Source organism: Cimex lectularius, unplaced genomic scaffold, assembly GCF_000648675.2.
Source record: "Cimex lectularius strain Harlan isolate CLEC.00 unplaced genomic scaffold, Clec_2.1 scaffold16, whole genome shotgun sequence".
NCBI lineage: Eukaryota > Metazoa > Arthropoda > Insecta > Hemiptera > Cimicidae > Cimex > Cimex lectularius.
In genome coordinates, this window is record NW_019392679.1 from 683,272 (window position 1) to 710,691 (window position 27,420).

At 34.4% G+C, this 27,420-nt stretch overlaps 3 protein-coding genes across 13 annotated transcripts in view; 2 read left to right on the plus strand and 1 right to left on the minus strand.

The window, feature by feature from the left end:
• Window positions 1-2,785, plus strand: part of LOC106661365 (protein phosphatase Slingshot) — a 93,834-nt gene extending 91,049 nt beyond the window's left edge. For all 7 annotated transcript variants that reach the window (XM_014384684.2, XM_014384687.2, XM_014384686.2 and 4 more), the window contains one exon: window positions 2,024-2,785. In XM_014384684.2, coding sequence (XP_014240170.1) covers window positions 2,024-2,575 — 552 coding nt within the window. In that variant the 3' untranslated portion in view covers window positions 2,576-2,785. The remainder of the gene's footprint in view (window positions 1-2,023) is intronic.
• Window positions 2,786-7,974: 5,189 nt separating this feature from the next.
• LOC106661413 (dynein assembly factor with WDR repeat domains 1-like) lies at window positions 7,975-9,677 on the minus strand. The gene is made up of 7 exons (XM_014384778.2): window positions 9,397-9,677; window positions 9,103-9,311; window positions 8,849-9,038; window positions 8,591-8,792; window positions 8,442-8,537; window positions 8,289-8,381; window positions 7,975-8,212 (listed from the first exon to the last, which is right to left on the minus strand). The coding sequence occupies exons 1-7, from the start codon at window positions 9,441-9,443 to the stop codon at window positions 8,054-8,056; spliced, it is 996 nt and encodes a 331-aa protein (XP_014240264.1). The 5' UTR covers window positions 9,444-9,677; the 3' UTR covers window positions 7,975-8,053.
• The window catches only part of LOC106661412 (telomerase-binding protein EST1A), a 73,372-nt gene continuing 55,622 nt past the window's right edge, over window positions 9,671-27,420 (plus strand). For 2 of the 5 annotated variants that reach the window (XR_001339724.2, XM_014384777.2), the window contains exons 1-10: window positions 11,524-11,803; window positions 15,088-16,313; window positions 16,387-16,496; window positions 16,689-16,715; window positions 19,741-20,481; window positions 20,853-20,975; window positions 21,039-21,228; window positions 22,960-23,174; window positions 23,242-23,320; window positions 23,383-23,493. Coding sequence is in view for 4 of the 5 variants with exons in the window: in XM_014384777.2 (XP_014240263.1) it covers window positions 15,093-16,313; window positions 16,387-16,496; window positions 16,689-16,715; window positions 19,741-20,481; window positions 20,853-20,975; window positions 21,039-21,228; window positions 22,960-23,174; window positions 23,242-23,320; window positions 23,383-23,493 (2,817 nt within the window). In the remaining variant the exon portion in view is untranslated. Of the gene's footprint in view, window positions 9,844-9,926; window positions 9,986-11,519; window positions 11,804-15,087; window positions 16,314-16,386; window positions 16,497-16,688; window positions 16,716-19,740; window positions 20,482-20,852; window positions 20,976-21,038; window positions 21,229-22,959; window positions 23,175-23,241; window positions 23,321-23,382; window positions 23,494-27,420 lie in introns of those variants that run through there. The other 3 variants (XM_024225562.1, XM_024225563.1, XM_024225564.1) reach the window with 3 other exon arrangements.

The following is a 27,420-nucleotide window of genomic DNA, read 5'->3' on the forward strand; positions in this document are numbered from 1 at the left end:
GACTTAAAACACACACACACACTCGAAAGTGCACACTTTTATTCATCTATCAAGTTATATTAAAAGTAAGATGGTCTTTTATTGATTTTTGTTCAAGTCCAGACACACGTTTTGTGAAAAATTATACATAAAAAATATATGTAATAAAAAAACATTTTTGATGGAAGCCAACATACGAACAACACGACACAGCAATTTCTAGTTTTTTTTCAAATAGGATACACTTTTTTTTCTTTCTTTCTTTAAACAAAAATGTGACTTGGAAGGGTGATGGCAATTTGGCGGCCTTTACAAATTTCGAACGATGAATTGGTCCCACAGCTGAATTATGAATTTAAAAAATTAATATGCATACATTGAGAATTATGAAAAATATTTTAACAACCGGGTTCCGGATAAACAGGCTTCCACTGTACTGAAGTTCAAAGCAGAGTATACACACGGTAACACGCAATTAAGCCTAACACATATAACTAAGTGCGATTCGAGATTCCCCTCACTACGTGCATTTCACCGCCCGAATCGAGATGTAAAGTACTGTTAGTAGTCTGTTCAGATCAACGTTTTATCATCTCCTGATCGACGAAAAATTGAAAATATATCTGCATTGTGGAACATGGAGTGTAGCGATTATTATATTTATTACAGCTCCCCCATATCTGTCATAACCATCACACGTGACTGTATCATCAGCTACCGCATTTTTCACATTCCAGTGATTTAGAGGTAGTTTTACCGTCGAGCAGTTCAGCATCACGATACGGGAGTTCTGGAGCTTTTTTAAACTTTTCTCTAATGTGTGGTGATTAGTGACCGTTAATTGATAATTATTCAGAAATCGTGAGATGCGGTCTGGTGTGATGTAGGTTTCAGAAAAACATTTTCTTTATCGTGCCAACGTTTCGTTTTTTGATGTGTTTGTTTTTAATTTGGTCAAAGTGGACATTATATGCATCTTTTTGATGTGTTTAAAATCTCAACACGACACGCAAGAATGGCACAATTACACAGAAGATAAACACTGAGCCCTGAAGATGATCTCAATAAAGATCGAAACGTTGGCACGACAAAGAAAATGTTTTTCTGAAACCTACGTTACACCAGACCGCATCTCACGATTTCCGAATAATTATCTCTAATGTCCTCAGCTTTTAACTTTTTCTCCTATGTATGTTGAAAAGTTGATGCACTCTTGTTCTGTAATGTCAACATTATCAATGTTTTATGAGTTTTCCTTCTGGCGGGATGGAATCCCTCACACACCGAGTCTTGATGAAATATCGCCTTTAATCAAATGCAAAAAATCATCAAGAGTTAATTGACATTCTAAAATAATTGAAATATTTTGGTTCATAATCACATAATTTTGGGTAGAGAGTAACAATCATACTATTTGTGGATCTATCTCTTAAAATAGGATGCACCCAATAGTTCATTTTGTCACGGTCTTCTTAGTTTATAGCGGCGATAGAAATACTACAGACAAATGACTTGACTTCCATCGTAAAATTGCTCTTTTCCATGCGCTCCATGTGTTCACCATAAGCACCCGTTTAAGCACGATTTATCATGCGTTTCAGTGAACCTTCTGTACTAAGCCTTTTTTTCTCATTTTTGGGTCCAATAAGATAGATTATGAGCAACGTTTCTAGTAGCATCATTTCATCGTCATCCGATCATGCCACCATGTTTGGTTTTTACTCAGGATACGTATACACTGACAGAAATGTCTTTATGCCAACCAAACTGACACTGAGCATCCCTTTGTTCTTGTCGTAAAAACTGACCCTTGCAGGCTTGATATGTGTTCATATACCTGGACTGACGACAGACCGCTCGGCTCACAAGTGTATAACCACCTTTACAATTTTTGCCTTGGCTCCTTTGCACCATCACTTGTGACCCAACTGTTTTTATTGATTATTCACATAAAGATATCAAATTGTCTACTGTGATGTTTTATTTAGTTTATAAAACTTTGCACAGAAAATTTCTTAAAGAGAAATTTGATTTTGTTGTTTAGGTGTCGAGGCAGTCATCTTGGAGTTCTTTTGACAGTGGTATGACAGGGGGTGAAGGCGTTTCTAGGCAGAGCAGCTGGGGTTCAGGGGACACCAAATCCATCATCGCTTCAAGGAATAGTTCTTGGGGTTCGTACGACATGAGGACTCAGGTGGAAGTGAAGCCACCAGAGGTCGGCAAGGTCAAAAACCTCAAAAAAGAATTTGAAGCTAAAAGCGGTGCAGTAAAAAGTGAAAGAGAAGAGAACAGTGACTTAGTTCAGAGCCTCCCATCGTCGCCTATCAGTGACAGGTGTGAAAGGCCGAGCCCCTCCGGTTCCCTCGAAGAACTATCGGTGCGTAAACTTGTCGGGAGGTACGAACGGCCGCCCCAAGTCCCACCTCCCCGAACCTCCCGTCCTCCTATTATTCCCATCATAAAGAGCCAGCCCATGCCGAGGAATGTCGTGGCGAGCGTCCTGACTAAGGCCGCACACAAGAAGCAGCAGCAGGGCAAAACACACCCCTTAGCCAGGTTGACAAGGCTCAACAACCCCGTGTACAATACCATGTAATTAGGCTTAAGGTATACGATGAACTTTACCGTTTGGCGGATCAAAAGAAATGAATAGCAAATAAATTTGTCATTGCCTGCTATGTCTTCCGGCCGCACAAGGATCACGACATTGGCTGCACTCAAACATAAAACTATCATGTTACAGTCGACCCTGACCTAAAATATTTATGAAATTTGTAATGTAATAAAATTATTTTTATTATTATTATTTTAAACTTTTGTTTGATCACAACTTGACTTTATTTTGTGGCCAATGTTCATTTATAACAATTCAACTATCATTCATCTGCTGTTTGTTCACCCATCATCAATGACAATTTGTTTTCATTTCCTAACTATTTCCAAAAGGCAGGTTGTAGTTTGTTCATCTTTAGGCTTTTGCATCCAAAAGTCATTTTTTTAAACTACCAAGAGATTACCAAAAGAAAAGAAGAGAGAAAAAAAAGATGAAAGTTCTTTTAAACTTTATTTAGGAAATTTATTTTTATATATATACGATGTGTATGTGTTTACTGCCGCTTTGTTAATTTTATAATTGACTTTTTTTTCTTTTAATTTTTAACTGTGAAACATCACATCTGGCTTGCCATTAATGTTGTTTAGAATCTCTAGCTGTGGTAAGTCTGCAAACAACCCTTTGTATCTAGTCTTACCAAGTGACTACCAGTCATGTGTTATGTGTATACATTTATAAATACATGTGAATTGTACATTTTTGTATTATATAGTTTATAATGAAGTAAACGATTTAAAAAAAATATGATTTTGTGAAAATGCTTCCTTAACTAAATTTATAAATAATTAATACCTAAAGCCCCCTGGGACCAAAATATACCTCACCTTCAGCCAAAATATGAGATGTTTGGTTTTTTAGCATCCTTAGGGTATATAACCGAGTGACAAAATTATAGACACAGTAAAAAATCACGACTTCAACAGTCAAAATAATTTATTTTGCCATTAGAATATTGTTCATGATATTAAAAGAAAATTAACTCTGCAAATGGCTTGATCTGATAATCTTATACAAATGTACATCTCAGTAAACAGTGTTTTGATTTAGCTGCGACAGAATTATAGACACACATTTTGTTTACGTTTATTTTATAACTCCAAAGGTTTATTCAATATTCACTGTACTGTGCCTTAGTAAAGTGATTACTGTGAGTTCATTTGGAGCAATTCAAAGTTATTTTAAAATGTCCAAAGGAAGAAGATTTTCTGATGAGGAGCGCCGGTTGATTCATTTGCTCAATGAAGATGGAATGTGCTGCCGAGATAAAACGAAGTTTTTCATCGGTATCGAAGATAATACAACTAGCTGAAGACTACGGAAGAGGGCATAGCTCTGGAAGACCTTCCTTGACCAGAAGAGACAAATCGCACATCCTGCGTGTTGCTTCAAACAGCTTTTTCACTGCAAAAGCCATCGCAGAGAAGGCAGGTGTTGATGTTTCTGTTCGAACCGTTCAGAGATTCCTTAAAAAAAACTGAAACATAGTCCGAAGAAAACTGAAACGCAAACCAGCTCTGAAACCCCACCACAAACTAGCCCGTGTCAAATTTGCTGAAAACCACATTTTGAAAAATGAAGATTTTTGGCGAAAAGTTATTTTTTCTGACGAAAAAAAAATTCAATTTGGACGGCCCGGACGGACATGCATACTACTTTCATGATCTAACTAAAGAAGAAAAAATTTTGTCACAGCGCCAAATGGGTGGTGGATCTTTGATAATTTGGGGGTGTAATAAAAAAGGGAATCTTTCTTTTCTTCCAAAAAAAGTCAATTCGGAATATTACAAGAAATTACTGGACAAAGAAAAAACTAGTTTCAGCGATTTATGCAAAGGGACTCCAATATTCCAGCAGGACAACAAAACAGCATTGAAAAACTTGAATGGCCTGCACTCTCACAGACTTGAACATTATAGAAAATGTATGGGGAAAATTATCGAGGATGGTATATCAAGACTGTAAGCAGTAAACTCTGCCAACAAACTTAAAACAGCTGTCACCACTGCTTGGAATAATTTGCCTCAAGATTTTATTCAAAATTTGTACAAAATCATTCCAGAAAGATTACTGGAAATAAAACTGAGTGGTAATGCCACAAAATATTGCCACAAACCTTGTTTTAAGTTGATTTTATCCCATGTATCATTTAACTTTAGTATTTTAATAATTTTTTCTTTTATTTACTGAAAAATTAAAGTTTAATGAAGAAAAATATTTATTTCATGTGTTTTGAATAAATATTTGTAGTACAAACCCATTACATTAATAATGATCATAACAATTAGGGGTGTGTCTATAATTTTGTCACTCGGTTGTAAATTAACAAAACCATTTTATTGTTTGCTTAACTACAAATGTACCAATTTTTCAAAAATGGCACAAGGGACTGGTTTTTAAATTCCTTTCCCCGGCACCAAGTGTGGGCAGTCCACCTGGGAAAAGTGTAGGGTTACAGTCACGCAGCTTAGGAGTAGATTATAGGAAACTTTTAGAAATGACTGGCTATATGCATATTTCTAGTTGATAAAAATGGATTTGGATTGAACTAAATTGTCTTAAAATAAAAAAATAGAAGAAATCTCATCGGCTGACATGTTCTGGTTTTGTCCAAGACAGAGTGGATTGAAACATACTTTGAATGTATGGGAAAAGCAGTACTTTGGCCAGAATGTGATCCCAACTACAACTTAGAACCGCCATGGCAGTTAGGTTCACTTAGAACCGTTAGCGTTTTACATTTTAAAATACATTGTATCAAATAATAGTAAAAATATTCTTTGTACCCTATCCGTTAATGGACATTGATCATCATGATCGTGATGCCAATGCATACTCTAGCTCTAAAGGGAGATCTTGTGCTTTGGTTGAACCATTGCCTCAGGTTTTTCAATCACGAAGTTATTCTCCTATGAGGACCTCGTCTCTCATTGATTTTTCCTTTCAGAATAATTTTAAGCAGTTCATATTTACCCGGGTGATGTAGAACACTGAAATACCCAAGTTTCTTTGTTTTTATTGTTGTGTTAATTTCTGTTGTTTTGAGTATCTCCGTGATGTGTACAATGTAGGCCTTGGTTCTACCCAGCTTATTTTTAGCATTCTTCTATAGGTCCACATCTCGGATGCCTCAAGCTTTTTCATAGAGGTATTGTTCAAGTTTCAACTCCATATAGCAGAGTTGAGAATATATTTCAATAGTCTTATTCTTCATCCCAGATCAAGGCAACTGTACAGTATGCCTTTCATTTTAGTAAATGCTGTTCCTAGCCTTTCCAACCCTTGCTTTTATGTCTTTTTAGTCCCTTAGGTTGATCGACTGTCAGCCTTGATACCTTTTGAACCCTCTCTACCTTGTTAGATATCTTGTTAATAACCATCAGTATTGTCTTTGCTGCATTTAGTTTTAAACCATTACTTTTTATGACACCTTATCAAGTACTCTGTAATTCTTGGTTGTTTACAATTAAAATGGTATTGTCCACATTTTGGATATTATTTATGGTAATGTTCTCCTTTACACCTTTCTCCTCCACATAATCAAGAGCTTCCCTGAATATGTTTTCAAAGTATATGTTAAATAGTAGTGGGTGACAGGATGCACCCCTGTCTCACCACTCTTAATTTTAATGTCATCTGATATGCAGCCTTATATCTTCACATCTTATTTGTTGGTTCCACGAAAGGTTTATAATAATGTAAATTATTTATCATGCATTTGAGTGTTTTTAATAATTTCTTTTATTTTCCTGTGTTGGACTTTATCAAAATCAATAAAATACATGAATGTACTTAATTAACGCGAATGGAGGTCTTCTCCCCAATTACCCCGATGAAATCAAATACTCTGGGGTAGTGAGTGCTTAGTCTTTTTTGCTTTTTATTAGGTTAAAGTTCGGTATTACTTTTTTTTTGTGTTAGTGTAGATTTTGTTCAATTTTTCTGCTTTGGTTGTTCGCTATGTTTATTTACTCTTTTTGTATATGTTTTGTTTCATTTTTCTTTCTGTACTTTTTTATTAAGTTAAAGTTGGGAAATAAATTTGCCCAGGACAAAAAGTTGAATTATGTACTAGATTAATTCATTCCCCTTTTTTTACACTGACTGCTAGAAGAAGTTGTTACAAAAATTTGCCAAGTCCTACTGTGAATTTTTCCTACGAGGTTGCAAATTTTAAATTTAGTAGTTATTGAAAGATTTAGTCTTTGTTTTTTTGCCAAAAATTTAATTGAATATTCTGGAAGGGTGCTGTCTTAAAAGAAATTTAATGCTCTTTTCAATGCGTTTTTACCCAAAAATGAATAGTTCAAGAGCTACGAGTAGATTTATGACAAAAACTGTAGATAGTTGAAAAAAGTAAAACGTAAAAAGTAAAATTAGTATTAACGAAAGGATTAACAATCGTATCATGGTTGATATGAACTTTCTTGTTGCATTCACTAATTTCGTGGTCCGCTTGACCAATTACTATATTACAATTAATTCAGGTTTTTAGTTGAGATGAAAAAATGAAAAGTGAGATGAAAAATAGCAAAAAGGAGGGAAAATTCAAAAGGTGGGGTTGAGATGGGAAGTTGGTGTCCGAGTGGATCGAGGTCATGATAGCTCAAGCGGTTAGAGCAGCGGCGTATCTAGCCGAAAGTCGTGGGTTCGAATCCCGCTCGTGCCATTGACTTTTTTATCTCAACTAAAAACCTTAATTAATTGTAATATATTTCTTGTTGCATTTAAGGTGTAGAAGCACCTGATGAACTTTGTCATATGAGTAGTAAATTAGCCTGTATAAATAATATTAGAAAATAATTAAATAACAAAAATATGTTAAGTAAAAATTTCTTTATAAATTGAATGTGGTTATTGAAATATTAAAATTCTCAGGATTACAGGGAAGCAGTGTTTGTAAAAAAAATAAAAAATATTTAAATTATGGGTTTTGAATAAATACAGAATTGTGTCACTAACAGAAACTATTTATAAAAAGTCTTTGCTGCATTAAATTGTCAGACAGGGTTTGATATTTCGCCAATCTGACATAGCTAATCAGGGGAAATACCAGGATAATTAAAAATGGCCAAATGCAGACCTCAAAAAGAAATTTCAATAAATTTATAGCTTAATAAAAAAAATTAAAACAATTTATGAGCAATAGGTATTTATTTGTTAAAAATTAAGGCTCATAAATTTAAAATTATCTGGGAATTGTGTTGTATTCTAAGGAATTAGCCATACATTTTTTTCAAGTTTTTATTGTTTTTATTGTTATTATTGTTTTTTTTTTTTTTTTTTTTTTTTTTTTTTTTTAAGGATCAAACCTAGTCTGTTCTTGTGTAAGAAACAATTCCCAAATATCCCTATGTTATGATAAATTAAAAGAGTCAAGGGAATATTTATTTAACTTTGGTCAACCTAATAGTTTATTCAAAAAACACCCATATAAGATAAGGAGAATAAAATACTATATTGTTATGATATAGTGTATGTGTAACGAACTTCCAACTCGGTCAGCACATTTCCTGATGCCATTATAATTTTGTGGTTAAGTATTGTGTCCTTTTTCTCACCCCTTCTGAAGCTGTCTAGGGAATAAACTCCCAATTGGGGACTCTTGTAGGTTGCCAGAGTCTATGTTTAAAAAAAAATTAAATTAGAAATTTAAATAAAGAATGTGTGAATTGTTATATTTTGCCATTGAACTTACTCCAAAAGTAAAAAGGTTTATAATTCTCACTAGGCATGGGTCCGAGCCACCAGTCATCAAGAATTTCTGTCCAATATACTTTCCACAATACAACTGAAATTGTCCAAATTATTAAAAATTCGATCAAATTAAAAATTGAATTTTAGGTTTTACCCTGGAAGTTTCTGTACTGATGTCCATGTATAGCTTTGCTGTGTTATAACTCCAAATGCGACAGCTATTGTTTGCTTGGTAGGCGCAGGTCAACACCTAAAACGGATCCATTGAGTATGACATAGCGAGTATGACATGTCAAATTATACCATATCACCAGCTGGATCGATGTCGAGCCCGTCACCGCAGATATGAGCGCCTGCAAAGTACCTTATTGAATTTTGCTTCCTCATATCCCAGAATTGTACAGTATCATCCCATCCTCCTGATATAAACTCATTTATTTGTTTGGGGTGGAACTTGGCTGCAAATATTTTCGAGTCGTGTCCTGTCATTTTTTCTTTCGTGTAGCTAAGAAGTTTAACATTTTAAAGAAGTTCTTGTTAAAGGAGGTAAAATTGTTTCACCTGTTTTCAAAAGTCATGGTCAGTTGTCCACTGTTGGAGTCGTAAAGCCTTATCCTAGCATCCTCACTCAAGGTAACGAGCCGGTCCCGTTTTGGATGGGGCACCACAGCCATTATTTGTGCCCTCTCTCGTATCGTCAGAACGCAGTTTCCACTTTGTATGTCCCACACTTTTACCCAACCGTTTGCATCTGAGAAAAGATTTGACATCACATATCAACAACAAGTTTTGTGTACTTTTTCACTTTTACTTACGAGATGTAAGGAATTTCTCACTGGACTGCACCAGGGGTGTGACAGAGGTGACCGGGTTGTTGTTCCCTGACATATCGTCATCAGTATAAGCGGACAACAGCTTCAAGGTCCGTGACTCGTATCTGCATATTTCACCGTTGATACTCCCAGCGAATATTTCATTCCCATCATTTGAGTAACGTGCAGATAATATGTCATTTTCTTGTGTACTACAAATAAAATTATACAACTCTCAGCCTCACATATAAGAATAATAAATAATATATCAAAATGTATTACAACTGAAATACTTACATTTTATTAATGACATTTAGTTCACACTTAGAACTTTTGCCAGACATAAAGACTGCACTTTAAACAACACTGGTGAAAACTTATTTCATTACCTCACTTATTTTATATATCCAACTGCTGTTTTTATTTTATCTCTTTAACATTACACATCAGATGGCTTAAGAATATTTATCTGCTCATATGTATTGGCATTATTATTTTTTAAATTACATCCTTATACAGCTGAGGAAGCCAACAATAATGAAATAAAAGTTATCACTCCTTGACTCAAATTCTAAAAACAAAAGGTTTCTACATTTCTTTATTATATTTAATTTTATCAACAGTGTGCTAGTGAAAACAACTGGATGATTTGGAAAGAGGGCAGGTTGAACTGGATCATCTCTGGTCCAGTTATCTTAAGCGACAATATTTGCCTCTTTAAGTGAATTTTCATCATAGACATCTGTAACTTGAGAAAACGGATAAACTATATTTATGTGATAGTTTATTCTTAACAGGGTAAAATAATAATAATAAAAATATTACAGTTGCTGCAATGTCGGAGGAAAATAGAGGATATCATCAATTATAAGCTAATATAGGGGTAGTAAGTACTATTTTGGAGAGAACTTGATTATTAACTATTAAACTTATAATCATAAATGATAAACACAATAACTGTACAATATTTTTTCACAATATAAAATTATATTGTGGCTTTTATAGTATAAAAAAATAATAAAATAAAATAAATAAATCCACTATTTTGCCACAACATCCTATCCAAAAACCAAAATTGCATTTAAACAATTATTTATAAGCAAGGTAATTTTAACATTTGAATTTAAATAAAAAGTAAAGAAGAGTATGAAAACTTTACAACTAATTTATTTTACATTTTTATAAATAAAACATTCCAACATAGTTTATTGATTTTGAAATTAAATCTAGGCATTGTTTCTCTAATTATTTAAACCAAGGTTTTGCATTTATCTTTTTTTTTATAAAAAAATTATATTTTTTCATAGACTTAAGCCATTGATTACCAATGTAAGCTCAAATCTGCACAAGCATGTACATATGCACACACATGTGCAGGGTTGAGCCTATAACTTGCTATTCCTACACGCTCTCTATACGGAGCCAAGGACTGTATTCATTAAGTGGGACACATCGATCAACCTTTCTCTACATCCTGGTTAATGGGTTTAATGGTGGGCTTTGGCTCAAAAGTGTCTGTGTGTCAATCTTGCATTCTTAATTGAACAGGGATGATTCTCTGCTGATCCAGTCCATTGAAGTTCTAATAAATCCTAACATTTTTGTATTTTTTGCTTTTAACGTTTGGCCGTGGAGGGGGGGCAAAGTGCAGTTTTGACAGTTTTACTGCTGTCTATATTTTTTGGCGCAGGAAACCAATAAACATCAGTTTTTTTTCTCTTTAAATTATATTTTGCTTGATAGGTTTTAAAGTTTTTGAACAATACTTAAATAGCAAAACTTCAACAGTAAAATAGTGAAAATAAAAATTTGTTCGCTTTTGTGGTACAAGAGGATTTTGACTTCATGTTCATTTCTAATCAACGATAAAAGAGAAAAAGGTAACTTTCTTTGCCAGACCTATTTAAGATCCTAGAAAAATTCCAATTATAGTACAACATTTATGGTACAAAAAAGTTTGTTTTTAATCTGTAGGCAACTACTAAACTTGTTATCATAAATATAATAACAGTACAATATTGTTTCATAATAACAATATTTTTATTGAGGTATCCTTTTGCCCAGGACCTTTATTTATTTGATAGTGTGTTTCTAAATGTTATAAGTTTTGTCAGTTCGACAGTGAATTAAAACATTATGCTGTGCCAATTTTTAGAAAATAATCTTTTTGTTCTATTTTAAAAATCAGGGCCGACGAACATTCACAAAGCGATTGGGCGCGATAGTTGCTCTTCGTTGCATAAGTAGCCGCAGCCGCGTGAAAAGCGACGACAAAATTTCACAAAGCGAATTATTTTTAGACATTTTATCGGTAATTATATAAAATTTCTTTCAAAACGAAAAAAAAACGTGTTGTCGATGTAGTATTGTTTTCTATGAGATTGCAATTTAAAAAAAATTATATAGTAAATATAAAAAGGGGGGAGGGATACAGGGAAAGTAAGCGTAAGAGCGGGTTCCGAGTGGGCGAACTGACGAGCAAATCCTCCACATGTGTGCGACATTGTAAAATTCAAAAGTGTAAAAAAAAAATTCGAGTCGAAATATCGCTAGATCTGGCGAAAAAAGCGTCGAAAAGCGAAGAGGGAAGAGCGAGCGAGTTTTCACTCGGGGCCGTTGTTTGTAAGAGTGCGCCGCCGTCGGACAACAATAAATGGAGCCTTGAAAGACACTCGGGGAGGTTGTACGCTTCGCCAATTTAATCGTAAGTCGTCCTTTTTAAATTTAACGGTATTCCGACGACGGGGGGCGGCACCGGAGGCGGCTGAGCAAGTCGGACGAAAAGGCCTGAAACGGCTCGCCTCTCGACCGCCGTCAACGGCAACGTCCGACAACAACGCAATTTCTTCACGTCCTCTTTCCCTCTGTCAGCGTTTCTCGTTTATTGCGTTTTTTCCCCCAATGGATTCTTTTCATTTTACGATTCACGGCTTTTTGAACAGTTTTCGACTGGGGTCGACTTTAAACGGGCGACGTCCTTACGCAGATGCGTCTGGACGAAAGTTTTGTCTTTGTAGTCTTGTCCGCTCGCCAAGCGTCTGACGTCGAAAGATGTCATTTTTATATCCTTTTGGTGTGCAACAGTGGCACAGAAGACAAAATCCTCTTGCTACACCATCGAACTGGACAAACCGTTTTTATGTTAAAATATAGAGCTGTGCTGGCAGTGCAGAGGATAACTTCGTCTGTTTACTATTAGACATCTTTTCCCAGATTTACATTCATGCTGACGACAGTAGAACAAGCAGAAATAAGAAAGAGTGCCTCTTGTCTCCCATTTGTTGTGCAACAGTGGCACAGAAGACAAAATCTTCTTGCTGCATCATCAAAGCAGACAAACTATTTTTATATTAAGATTTATGTGCTGTGCTGGCAGTGCAGAGGGTAACTCCATTTATTCACTATTAGACTTCTTTTCCCAAGTTTTCATTTGTGCTGTCAACAATAGAACATGCAGCAACAAGAAAGATTGTCTCTTATCTACCGTTTGTTGTGCAGCAGTGGCACAAGACAAAACCTGCTTGTTGTGACATAGCAGTGAAAAAATGTTTTTTAAGTTTATTTGAGTTTTGTTAGCCGGGACCATCTTGTCGTTTTGTCAAACTGGCTTCAGAGCCACAGCCCACTTTGCCAAAAGCAGGGGGTTGACATTGAGAGGAACCTCACCCCCATCATCCTGACCGGACGTCTCCGCGAGGCCCATCCTGGGAGTCATTAGGTGGTCCAAAGTTCCTACAGTGGTTTGAGGAGTGATTGCTAGGATAAAAAGCAAATTAATCTGTAAAAGCCCAATACTGGGCTAAGGACTGGGATGGAAACAAGGGCCGTTTTGCCTCTTGACTCTCTTTTGTTGTGCAACAGTGGCACAGAAGACAAAATCTTTTTGCTGCACCATGAAAGTGGACAAACTGTTTTTATGTTAACATTTTCAGCTGTGCTAGCAGTGCAAAGGATAACTTCATTTATTTATTATCAGACATCTTTTCTCAGGTTTTCATTTGTGCTGACAACGATAGAATGTGCAGCGACAAGAAAGATTGGCTCTTATCTCCCGTTTGTTGTGCAACAGTGGCACAAGTCAAAACCTGTTTGTTGCGACATAGCAGTGAAAAATTGTTTTTTAAGTTTACATTTTTGAGTTTTGTTAGCCGGGCCATCTCGTTGTTGTTTTGTCAAACAGGCTTCAGAACCACAGCCCACTTTGCCAAAAGCAGGGGGTTGACATTGAGAGGAACCTCACCCCATCATTCTGACCTGGCGTCTCCGCGAGGCCCATCCTGGGAGTGCCATTGGTGGTGCAAAATTCCCACAGGGGTTTGAGGAGTGATTGCTAGGATAAAAAGCAAATCAATCTGTAAAAGCACGATACTGGGCTAAGGAGATGAAACAAGGACATAGGGTGTTTTGCCACTTGACTCTCTTTTGTTGTGCAACAGTGGTACAGAAGACAAAATTCTTCAATCTTCTCTTGCTGCGCCATCAAAGAGAAGAAACTGTTTTTAAGTTAATATTTGGAACTATCCTGGCAGTGTAGAGGATAACTTCATCTATTTACTACCAGACGTCTTTTCCCAGGTTTTTATTCGTGCAGTCAACAGAACAGCTGAAATAAGAAAGAGTGCCTCTTGTCTCCCATTTGTTGTGCAACAGTGGCACAGAAGTCAAAACAATTGACTGTATGAACACAAACCCAGGAGGAGACATAAAGGCATTTTTGCATGTAATTATCTATTCAGGAGCCAGCAAAACTCAAAATATAAACTAAAAAAAAAATTCTTGCCTTTATGGCACAGCAATTGTATTTTACTACTATATCACTGATTTACAACAAAATAAGACCAGGGACAATCTATCTCGTTTTCAAGTGTTTTACTTTTAACAGTATTAACACAAACTATACGCTGCAAGTTAGATGTGCAGTTTTCCACACTGTGGCCACATATAAGAAAATGTTCAATGTTCTATCGTGTTCTATGCCACTGTTGCTTGCACACCTCATTGAATTTCACCTGAGATGTGTGTCAGAAGCCTAATTACACTCATAACTGCCAGTTATGTCTTCAACTGGGTGTTGTCAATAGTAAAACACCCGGGAACAAGAAAAATCTATTTTAAGCATTCATCCTTAGAAAAAACATTAGGTATCCTTAATGTTATGTTAGTTTATTTCTTTCAATGATTACGTTTCTCTGTGTTTTTATGACAAAAATATTAGAAATGGGTTGTTAGGTGTATATTATAAAAAAAAAAGTTTACAATGTTTACCAATGTAAGGCCCAAGATAGGCAACACAAACAACTCACTTTCCTAAAGAATACTTGCTGTAGTTGACATTCTTGAGCCATGTATTTATCACAAGCAGAAATGTTGTGTTCCATCTAATTGAAAAGTGTCATTCTTCTGCTTAGGAATAAGTCTCTCAAATCTTCTGTACCGATTTTTTGTAGAAAATGGGAGTGCTTTTTTTATGTGATTTTGTTTTTAATGATTTGTTAGGTGTGTATTGTGGGCTTATTTGATTCCCTTCTGAAGTTTACTGTACCTCTGGAAAAAAATGGAGGTAATAGTGAGAATTATGCGCAGTAAGCATTTGTGCTTCTTTCTTTGTAATTAAAAAAAAAGTTAAAATATCTTTTTGATAATTATTCAATCATAGTTATGTTAATGTATAGGCAAAATATTAAGGTGGGTAAAATTTTTGTCCTGGGCTTTATTTCATGATTTATCTAATGTCAGAACATTTGACTCATTGAATTGAAAAAAGCACTTTTGTAAAGTATTTTTTCCCTAATGTATGTGTCCATCTTTATAACATTACAGTTGGTGTTTTTTGTTCACTTTGTGTGCTGTTCAATTGTTTCTTGTCTCACTGATGATTAGCATAATAATTAGTTTGTAGGGTCAATCTCCCAAGAGGTCAATTTTTATTATATGCTTGCTATATTTACACTATCATGTCAATGTAAATAACGCTTTTTTTCCATCCAGTTCATATGATGATGAGTGACTTCGAGAAATCGAACAGAAGAGGAAAATATCAACGGGACCGAGAGCTTTACACACCTGGTAGTGGTCCGCTGCGAAAATCGTTTGGCCCGAGGGATGGGCCGGTGATGAATTCTGAGAGTGTGCACAGAAATGGACTGACCAAACCCAGAATCTTATCCCGTGATGAAGAAGTTGAAAAAATAACGAAAGAATTGAAAAAAATAACTCTAAGCGCGAATAAGGATGCCGAGCTGAGAAGTGAAGATGTATCAGGGAAAAGGCAGAGGAAACCAGGCTCCGAGATTTATGTTCCGAAACCCGCTCAACGGTTGCATGACCAAATAGATGTTTTTGAATTGAAACGGGCTGAAAAACAAAGTTCCAATGAGAATTTTGAAAAAGTACTGTACAGCACCGATAGAAACGGGTTCAAAAGCGTTGAACGGTCTGGAAAGAAAAAAGACAAGAAAAAACGATCCAAAGGGAAACATGCCGACTCGGAAAAAACAGAACTTTCAAAGTCCAGAGACAGTATGAACAATCCTACAGACAATTACACCGCCAACAGATTCACACGTCACGGCTCGGAACCGCCTATGAACCAAGAGATGAACGTACATTCGAGGGATATCCGCAGTGTTGAACCGGGCGGGAGTACGAATTGGAATCATGACCGAATGCACAACAAACCACCGGTCGGCTATCAGAACAAAAGAAACAACCCGAAGAATTTGCCTCCGAGGTTTCAAAAGAAATTCATGGCTGAAAACGGTTTATTGGAACCTTCTGAGGAAAAGTTCAACCAGACTCCTTCAGAGACGGGCGAGAAGGCTGATCTCGTCGATCGCGACAGTCCCGAATCGTTACGGTCTAATTGCAACATGGAACGATTCAAGCGTCCTCAGTCGTTGTCCGAAGAATGGTCTAAGTCCTTACCTAAAACTAGAGGCCGAGGCCGAGGTGCTCTTAAAAAGGATGTCTACGAAAGTTTAACTGCAAACAGGATAATCCAAACACCATCCCTGGAAAGTGATAGAAGCAGTTCGTTAACATTTAGTAACAAGAACTATGACTATGTCGAAAGTCTGCCGTACAACGTCGAGGAGAAAGAAAATCAAGAGCAAGGCTATTCTTACGACGGTAGCAACTTGGAGAATGAGTCTCAATTCTGTGACGCCAAAGCGACTTCAGACTTGGAAAACTTTAAAACACAAACTAATGTCTTGGTAAGTGATTGTTTTTGTAAAATTTCCTTCCTATTATTTGTTGTTTATATTTGTAATTAATTATTTTTTACAGGATTGGGCTGCCGAGGTAGAAATGTCCCTTTCAAAAGGAAATTCTAAGGAATCATTGACGGTCGTTCCATCTGTACCCGTAACAAAAGGCAGGAGAAAGAAAAAAAGAAGGTAAGCGGGAAAATAGTTTTTTTTTTATTGTGAATATCTACAATAATTATTTTAAATATTCATAACAATTATTGATAAAACATTCATAACACTATTCAAATGTAGAAAATCAAGGATTACTTTTAATCTAATTTATATATAATTTATTTTGTACATAATTTATGTTTTAATGTTTATTGTTTTATGGTTTAGACAGTCGTGGAAAGAAAGTAAAGAAAGGTACTTCCAATTTTATTTACATGGTAGACAATTTGAACATAATTATAATCATAGATTTTAATGTGATCCATTTTCACTTACGGTTTTTTACGAGGGGATGATCAGGTTGGTGTGCCACAGATTTGGCCCAAACTTTTTTTTGGTGGTTCTACACTCCAAAACATCAGACACTTATACGCCATTTATTGTGAATAAGCTGTGGTTTGACTAATTTTTTTTTGAAAGTTGAAATTTTCCATTTTTTAATATTTTTATCTCACCATTCTACTTATTCGATTCAACTATGTGAATATATCACTTTTTTAATGTAGATTGCAATAAAAATAAAGTAAAAGCTATCAAAATTGATGGATAACCAAAAAATTTCTAAAAACCTAATATTTTTCAATTAAATTAGGTCATACAATTTTTTTTTTGTGAAACTAACATGAAATTTCGTTTTAGTACCTCTAGAGACCTCTAAATATAAATTTTTGTTTAAATTTAAATTGATCGATTTTTGTCCCCTAAAATTTTTCCGATTTTTGAGAAGTTATTATTAGGAGTGGCTTTAATTCAAAACGGTTAAAAATATTTTAATGTCAAATAAACCATGTGAAAGAAGAGGAACGTAGGTTTTTAACGTACATATACCACAAAATTTATAAAATATTTTTATAAGACAAAACAGCAAAAAAATTTTTCAGAAATTAACTTCTTTGTTTTAAAGGAAATAATAGTCGATTTTAATATTTGATACAGTTATAAAATGCACTTCACAATTTCTTTAAAATGAATTATCTACCATGAAAATCAGTCTATCCATCCATTAACTCTTGAGGAAAATTAATGTAGAGGAATTTCAGGCAAGAAGGTTGTCAAAATTATGTCAAAAATTAATCTACAACAATTTCTGCGAAAGTCTTAGATATCATTGGGTTTTATAATGCTGGAATCACGAATTTGGCAATGAGGTCAAGTTTTGACCATTTTCCTGACCCACTTTGCTTATATATAGAATGTTTGTTAAAATAAGCAAAAAAAGCATTATTTTGTTGATTTATCTTTTTAAATCATACCAAACTAGAATATTTTGCATCATAGACCATTTTTGTTTTTATGCTAACAAACAGTGAAATTAATACACCAAAAATATATTTTCTAATCTCTAAATAACAGTTTATATTCTTTTAATTTAATTAGAAAAGCGAGGGTATTTATGGAATTATTTGTCAACAAAGACTCCACTTTTCCCATAATGTGTTTATTATAAATAAACTTAAGGGAATTCTTAATAAATCGACTTAATCAGGCTAATGATGAAGTTTTTCAAAATCTAATTTTAGTTGCAATTAAATGAAGTAGTAAAATAAAACGAAATTTCATGTTTTATGAAAAAAAAAAAAAAAAAAAAATAGTTTACTTGAAAAATATTTGGTTTTTATAAATTTATTGGCTGTGGGTAAACTTTGATAGCTTTTACTATACCATTTTTAATGCAAGCTACAAAACAAATCCTTTAAAATGACATATTCACATAATTGATTTGAGCAAGTAGAATGGTGGGGGGGGGGGAGAAAACCTGCAAATTTCAACTTTCAAAAACTTTTTGGCGAAACCAGGGCCTGCCTATTCACAAGAAGTGGCATATAGGGTGAAGAATCCACGCAAAAAGTTGGGTCCAAATCCTTGACCCACCAACCTGGTTGTCCCCTTTTTAGTCATAATTAATTAGCAAATTAAAGCTTACTGGGCTTGTCAAAAGCCAATTCCAATATTGAGTAATTAAGTAGACAATCGTGTTGATTATCCTTGTATAAGTTAATATATAAAGTTGTGGCAATCTCTTATTTTCATTACATAAAAGTATGTCTTATTTTATCCTAACACGTTAAAAGTATATATGTTATAACCAGAGACCGGATTTTATGCAGTAAAAATTGCCAACATAAAATATGCAGTGAAAGCCCTGAAATATGTAATAATATGCAGTATTAATACGTTAAAATAGCAAGGATATGCAGTAAACCAGTTTTTTTTAGTATCATAGTAACTTTAAACAGAAATGTATATGAAAGATGAGATGATGTATCGACCTGCTCTTTGAACAACTTGAACTGAAAGATTTTCATTGAGGTCACAACAGAAACAACAATTTTCTTGCTAGGCAAAAACTTAAAGAATAGTCGTTTCTGTTGTGACCTCACCGAAGATCCTTATGTTCAAGAAATATATATAATTAAATGAAATAGATATTAAAACTTTTTTTTTAAACGAGGATATTTCAACTACGACATTATTTGAACCCTCGGGGTGCTGGTGTTTTTGAATGAAGCCCATTTGTAAGTACGTTAGGTTTGAATGCAGGGCCGCTGGATTCGAACCCAGGACCTTTACTTTACAGTGATGAGCTCCATGTCAATGCCTAAACCGTTGCGGCCACTGACTCTCCTGGAGTTTATTTACATTTAACAAAAATATTTTCTTTCTTACATATTTAAATTATATATTTTATACTAATTAAGTATAATTAATGTTAATAAACAAGTTCTTCTCTAAATTGTCTTCTGTGAAATAGTGCCTACGGTCACTTAAAATTTGTGGGAATATTGAATATTGAAATAAGACCTAAGAAGGGTTTCATATTTTTCAGTCGGTATTTTTAGAATTTTCTCTTCCTGTCGTTGCGGCTGTTTCAGTTTTCTTTGAATAAACCAACTTTTGTCAACTTGTTATTTTTTTTTTATAGAATTGTTTTTCCTTCCACCAAAAACGAATATAGTATTTTAAATATTTTGCATGATAATTGCGATTTTACATAAAAACCATTCAAATATGCTATGTTGTTCAAATATGCAATTGTATGTGATATTCATCAAATATGCAAGAATATGCTCTATAAAATTTAACCTACAGCTTCCAAGATACATGATTTGGATAGATTATTTATTTCCTTGGTTGCATGTGGTGGCAAACAAAATATGCAACTGCATAAAAATCCGGTCTCTAGTTATAACCATAACAAATTGTGAATGGTTTGTTTTAGAAGTGTTAGTAGGGAGCGTCCTCGACAGAGGGACCATGTGCAAAGAGGTTCAGTTGAAAATCTTTTCAACCACAGCAGGAACAACAGTATTGAGAGAAATTGGAGAGACAAGTCTCACAGCACCCACTCTACTTGGCAGAGTTCAAACTTTGGAAGAAGAAGCAGGCACAACACACCGGAAAGGAACACCAGGAGGCAAGGAAGCCGGAGGAACTCATTTTGCGACAACAGTCGACAGAACAGCTCCGAGAGATACCACGGCGGAAGGCGAGGTGGAAGCCGTAAGAATTCCTCTTGTGATAATAGAAGCAGGCCAAACAGTTTAGAAAGGCATTCGAGAAGGACAGGAGGCAAGGAGTTGTATTGCGACAACAGAAGCAGGCAGAACAGCCCCGAGAGGAAGGACCACAGAAATAGGAACAGAAATGGCAAAAGGCAAACCGAAGATGCACACCGAAGGCTAGACTTGCCTAACAAAGACGAGGGAAAACAGGCTGGCATCATCGTCTTGCCTCAGCCCTTTGCGTCAGTGCCGAAGTACAATCCGCCTGTTGTGCAGAGGAAGTTGTTCGACCCTTGCAACCCGGATAAACCGATTGTTGTTTCCTCCTCTCGCGTCCAAGATCAGGACTCTCCTTTCCTGAACAGTAACAAAACAATAGACTTTTCAAACATGTTAATACCTGCCAACGATGCCATGATGACACAAGCCCCTCCATGGTACAACCCTTATAAAGAAAAGTGAGTTGTAAATTCCCATATTCTTTTATATTTAAACTTATTATTTAAATTTTTGAGTGATAACCTGTAATTTAGTCTCTCTATTCTCGCTTTGGTCAGTCAGACGTATTTTGGTTTTGTGCCATGTTTGGTATTGAAGATGGCGGGAAGCCAAATGTCTCTGACTGACCAAAACATCAAGAAAAGATAGAAAATGTTAAGGAACAACCAAACTACAACTCATTAATTGAAAATTGGTAATTTGTCATTAAATCATTGTATAAACATCATTAAAAATTGTCTAGCCCTTTATATTTTCTTTATATAATTATGATTTTCTAGTTTTTTAAAACATTTTTTATTCCTGTTGATTTGTACTGTTTTTATTATAGCTTTCAACAATCTCATAATCCACATGTAATACGTGAGATTGCCCATGCTGATTGTGAACTCCAGTATTTGCTCGGCACAGGCGAGGCGATCCTTCATTATTGGGATCAACTGCAGCGACTCAGGTACAACCACAGAATGTTTGCGCGACAATTTGGAAATTACAAACTGTTTTGTTGTTGTTGTAGGTTTTACCTTAAAGATCAGCTGAAAATAATGCTTCTAACTGATCTGAGGTTTTGCCAAGCGGAAAACGTCGAACAACACTTGTGGAAGATCCTGTACTACAATATTATTGAATTGTTGAGAAAGTTCATAACCGAGAATCCACAAATGAAAGAAAAATACAAAATGGCGCTAATTACAATTATTGATGAGGTATGTTTTTTATTACAAAATTGCAAAGTGAAGAAATTAAATTAATAAAATATAAGTAGTCCTATATTTTTAATGAAGTAAATAAAAAAATATTTTTGCCATTGAGTACATCAATAATAAATATAGGGGACCGCGGTAGCCGAGTGGTTAGCATGATAGGCTCGGTTCATTGACTCCGCGGTCATGCGTTTGATTCCCACCGTTTTCCCTGGCCCTTTTTTTTTCATGTTACCCTTCCTCCATAATATAATGCTTCATCAAATAGACACACATATTCCTTGTCTAATATGCTATGTAAATAAATAAACATGTAATATTAATTTACATGAATTTTAATTTTAAACAAAGTTAGTAGATTATAAAATAAGTAGTGGCATTAGTTTGTAGGGTTTTTATTTTATTTATTTATTTTTTAAAAATACACAGCTCCACAAAAAAATCGCATGTTGTAAATGTAGTTTTGGTTTTTTTTATTGATTTGACAATGTTTTGGCCATATTTTTTGTTTTAGTACTTCAAAAATGATACAATAATTATAATTATACGTATTTAAGCGTGTTTTATGTTTTATATTAATGCACATTTTTCTTTTTTTTCCCACCAAGAGGTATTGTTATTTTAACACTAACTAAATTTTTTAATAAATATCTGAATTATAAAAAATATAGGTGTTAATATTATTGAAAAGGCAAGTACACAAAAACATAAAAGTTTCAAGTTGCGCCACTTCTTTTGTAGAGCAGTGTGTATGTTGGTTTTATTGTTATTTGTTTGTGTTGTTTTAATCATTTATCAGAAACATTTTACATGAGGATTAGTCAAATCATTTTTACTTACAGTCATTTCATTAATAAGTTAAATTAAATTAATAATAAATTAAAAAAGAGAAAAAAGTGCATACTCTTAAGGAAAGGCAGGCTCTTGCCTAACTGGTTAATTTTTGATTAGGTTTCATGGTCCGCTTGACCAAATAAATTCTTTTCAAATAATTAAGGTTTTGGTTGAGACAAAAAAGTCAGTGTCACAAGTGGGATTCGAACCCATGACCTTCGGCTCAATACACTGCTACTCTACCACTTGACTTTTAACCAAAACCTTAATTAATTGTTCAGATTACGCCATGACAAAATATAACAAACTTGTCTGATAATCATCAATTTGTTTTGATTCCTAGTTAATCTTTTCCATGGTTTGTAACCCTTTTTCATGTACTTTTCTGGTTGAAGGTTTTTAACTGTAATCTTTTGCTAATTTGTCATAAACTCCTCACTGTGATCCCGTAGCTCACAGTCATCATTGTTATAAACTTCTGAATCTAATTTTCTTACAAGATAAAACATTATTTTCGTAGTTACCAAGTCCCTCATCTTTAAATTGAATAATGAAATAACCCCTGTTGAATGTTAGGTCTTTTGTATTGTAGTTGAATTCCTCCTCTGAAGCTTTTTTTTTAAATTTATTTTTATTTAATGCAACAGCAGAGGTCATACCAACCCTCGGGCTATCAATGTTTTTGGAAAAAAAACAAACAAACTTATTTGTAAATATGACGGGTTCAAACGCAGGGCAGCCGGATTTTTAGGCCATTACCTTACAGTGATTAATGTGTCTGCGCCTTAACTGTTGTGGCTATTGACTCCCTCAAGCACCTTTGAAGTTTAAACTTACATTACAGCTCAAATGACAGTATGTTGTAATAGACTGTTTTAATTTCTGTCTTTTTATTTTTAGGGCTCGGAGTTTTACGAGCGTTTGCTTGAAGATTTAGAAAACGCTAATAAAATAAATTTGGACAAATACCTCAACGCTCCCAGTTTTGTAAGAGAAGGATTGGGCCACATTGGTTTGGTTTTAATCGCAGCGCAAAAGATTTATCTATGCCTTGGAGATCTCGCTAGGTACAAAGAACAAGCCAATGATGCCACCAATTACGGCGCGGCAAGACAGTACGTCTTCTCTTTACAATTATTTACGTTTGTTTTATTGATTTTTAACGGGTCTTTCTATTTATAGGTGGTATATGAAAGCGCATCAAATCAACCCAAAAAATGGTCGCCCATACAACCAGTTAGCTATACTCGCTATGTACACTGTAAGGGTATAATTTATACTGTATCTTAATTGTTAAATTTAATTTGTATTTTTGTATTATAGAAAAGAAGGCTGGATGCTGTTTATTATTACATGCGATGCCTCATGTCTTCAAATCCGATGGTAACGGCGAAAGACAGCCTCAACTTGCTCTTCGACGACAACAGGAAAAAGGTAAGCTATACTATCAATTTAATCAGACTGTGTTGAACAGTTTTCTTTTGCATTTGATTAATTATAAAAGATGATTAGGGCTTTGTTTTGTAAATTCTGACGAATGTTTAATTTATTACTTATTTCTATTTTATGTCTTTCAAAGGAGAGAGACAAGCATTACGCTTTGAGAGTAAGACTTCTTTTAAAAGGTTTACTTGATTTTTGGGAATTTTTATTTTCACCTTATGAATTAAGTCTGTGGTCTAAGACGATATTCTGTGAAAAAATATTAGTTTTAAGCAGTTTGTTTTTATTTGTTATGAATAAATTACTTGCCATAATTGAAATTTTTTATGGTCAAAACACATTAAAGTTTATTTTTTTTATTTTCTGTTTTATTAATTTTGATTAAAACATAGAGAATAATTGCTCAAAAATGCTAATAATAGTAATGATAAAATGTACAAAACAATAATGATAATATTTTAGATTCTTTAAAATATTAATTATTGTATTTTTAATTGAATGATGAAACTACACTGCGAAAGGAAAGGAAGAAGTGAAAAAATGTAAAAGGAAATGAAGAAAGAAAAGATTATTAATGTAATTTTTAAAACTCAGATACCATGGACAAGCCAGCGAGGAAGCAGAACGTATTTCCCAGGGAAGCAAATTCCTTAGTCTTACCCCTGCAATTCTGCAGGATAAGGCTAAAGTTTTAGAGGAGTGGCTTGAAATATGATTGGTGCGTTGGGGTAGGGAATATGGGAAAAAGTTGGTAGATATTGAGGGCATTATATTTAAAATAGAGAAATGACAAAATGATTGTCAGAAATCGTTGAAGCGGTGGAAGTGGAATTTTTTTCCACTGTTTGTAATTGATGGTTCCACTCACAGATTTGTTGTTTACAACGACCGAATTTCGAGCATTAAACGCTCATCATCAGGTTGAAGGAGTTATAAACACATCCCTCAATGTGAATTGATAAGAGTCTCTCTTATAAAAGTTTGTAACTTTTTCAACTCAATGATGAGCATTAATGCTTGAAATTGGTATTGTTGTAAACAACAAATCTGTAAGTAAAACCACCATTTACAAAAAGTGAATCTACATACTCACCCTCCTTCATCATTTCTATCAAATATTCATCATACAGCAAAAATCGTTTATAAGAATATCCAAGCGACCGTCTGAAATTGGTTCTTAAGCCCGATAGTTGCTACATCTGATAATCAATTTTTTTCTGTTTAATTATTGAACAATTTTTTGAAAGTTGAAGGCTCTTTCGGTCATTCCTCTGGAACTACTTTTAAGGGGTTGAAATTAGCAATCCCATTTAGTAACAAGTTTGGAACTAAAAAGCGTTTGCGAATTTCAAGCCCTGTTTAATTATCATTGTTTAGGTTTTAAGATTAAAAAAAAGATTAATCACAAAAATTTTGTTTACTGCAAAACTGAAAATAGTCTGTAATATTGGTTTGTTAATTTTTTTAAAATGAATGTAAAAAGCATTTTCTGTAATGGTGACAAGTTCTTTCACTGTCATTTTCATAGATTCCTCTGCAAAATTGTCATTACATGTTAAAAATTTATTTACCACATTTATAGCTGAGAACATTTCTTTCAAAGTGGGGCACGAAAATTCGCTTGAATCATATGTTATGGCATTGTCTTCTTCTAAATCATTTTCTTCTGCTTTGACCCCTACAACAATTTCTTCATTTGGGATGATTCCGTGGGTAGTAAGATTTAAGTCTACGTCTTCATATCCTTGAATCAAACTGTTTTCAATGGGCAAATCTTGAGCCCAGTTTTGAAGTGTTTATTTTCTGCTGTGTGCTGTTATTTTTTCATGAAGTTCTTACAAAAGGTTCGTTTTCTCAGAAATACAATAACTTTAGGTCACTAAACCAGATGTTATATACATTAAGTTGCATTAAAGCTAGCCGGGAACTAGAAATTTCGTTCTTATAATCGATATGTTTTTACAACCGGTGTTCATTTAAACGATTTTTACTGTATATCAAAATGTTAGAACATTTTTCTAAAAAGTTGTTTCAACTTTAAAATCCCTGAAACCCTACCTGAAGAGGGTTCATTTTGAGACTAACTACTCTGAAATGCGAGGTTCATACACATCTGTCATACATGATCTTACTTTTCTAGCCTGTGTTTCAAATGCAATATAGAAACAATTGAAAACAAGAGGAAGGAGACTTTTGAAACGCTGCTTCTTGTAATAGAATAACCCTTACCAAGAAATCAAACCCTTATGGCGGTATACTGTGCACAGCCAAGGCGTAGGTCAGCAATGAAAGAAAAAGTCCAGCCCTGGTAAATAGACACTTCGTTGTGTTTCACCATGATGATGCCAGGCTTCACACATCTGCACTCACTCAGAGTAAAATCACAGGGTTAAGCTGGCGGTAGTTTTCCCACCCTCCATACTCTCCAGACCTTGCCCTTTCCAATTTTTAAGCTGGGAACACAACATGTGACGCTACCTGATACTACCCGACAGAAATCCAAAGTCCATTTTTCCATAAGATTGTATTACCCCGTGCACATCTGCCCGATGCTATGCTACGCTACCCTACTCTATGCTCTGCGATCCCCACTGTTCGGATTTTCGTCGGGTCGCATCGAGTACAGTCGAAGACGACAGAACCGGACACTCATAGTTTTATTCAAACTACATGTATTATTGCTATTATATTAATTACAACATACTTATTTTAATATAAACCAAATTAACCGAGATAAAATATTCATTAGTTTTATTTAAAAAAATTAATTTTAATGGTTTGGTAGAAAATTGATCAAAACACTGGAATACCATTTTTTGATATAATGAATTTAACTAACAATTCAATTAAGGTTTTTAATTGAGATAAAAAGTCATTTTCATGAGCGGGAATTCGAACCCACGACCTTCGGCTAGATATGCCGCTGCTCTACCACTTCAGCTATCGTGACCTCGATCCACTCAGACACTAACTTCCCATCTCAACCCCACCGTTTGAATTTTCCTCCTTTTTGCCATTTTTCAAGTGTCGTGTAATCTATTTGATTCTCGGCGACAAATGAAATGGCCACGGAGAGCTTTAGTGAAGATATACATTTTTACTTATTAAATTCACTAGTTTTCGTGGTCCGCTTGACCAGTTAATATATTTCAATTAATTAAGGTTTTTAGTTGAGATAAAAAAGTCAGTGTCATGAGCGAGATGGACGGAGGGAAAATTCAAAAGGCGGGGTTGAGATGGGAAGTTAGTGGCTGAGTGGATCGAAGTCACGATAGCTCAAGTGGTAGAGCAGCAGCGTATCTAGCCAATCGTGACAGATCATGGGTTCGAATCCTGCTCGTGACACTGACTTTTTTATCTCAAAAACTTTAATTAATTAAAAAATATTAATTGGTCAAGCGGACCACAAAAACAGTGAATTAACCAACAATTATTACACGGTTTTACTCATAAAATTTCACTAACAATTTATTTCATGGTTTTGCACATAAAATTACACCATTTTCATGTAACAGAGCACTCGTACGTTTTGTAGTTTATTTCAAACTAAGTATATGTCATTTTGTCATTATATTAATTACAACATTCTTATTTTAATGTAAACCAAATTAAACGAGATCAAAAATTCATGTTTGTATAAAAATTATTTAATTATGATGGTTAGGCAGAAAATTTAGCAAAACACCGGAATAACTTTATTTAAAACAATTAAGTTTAACAAACAATTTATTACATGATTGTGCTCATAAAATTTAACTAACAATTTATTTCCCGGTTGTACTCATAAAATTTAACTAACAATTTATTTCATGGTTTTGCTCATAAAATTTAACTAACAATGTATTTCATGGTTTTGCTCATAAAATTTAACTAACAATTTATTTCATGGTTTTGCTCATCAAATTACACCATTTTCGT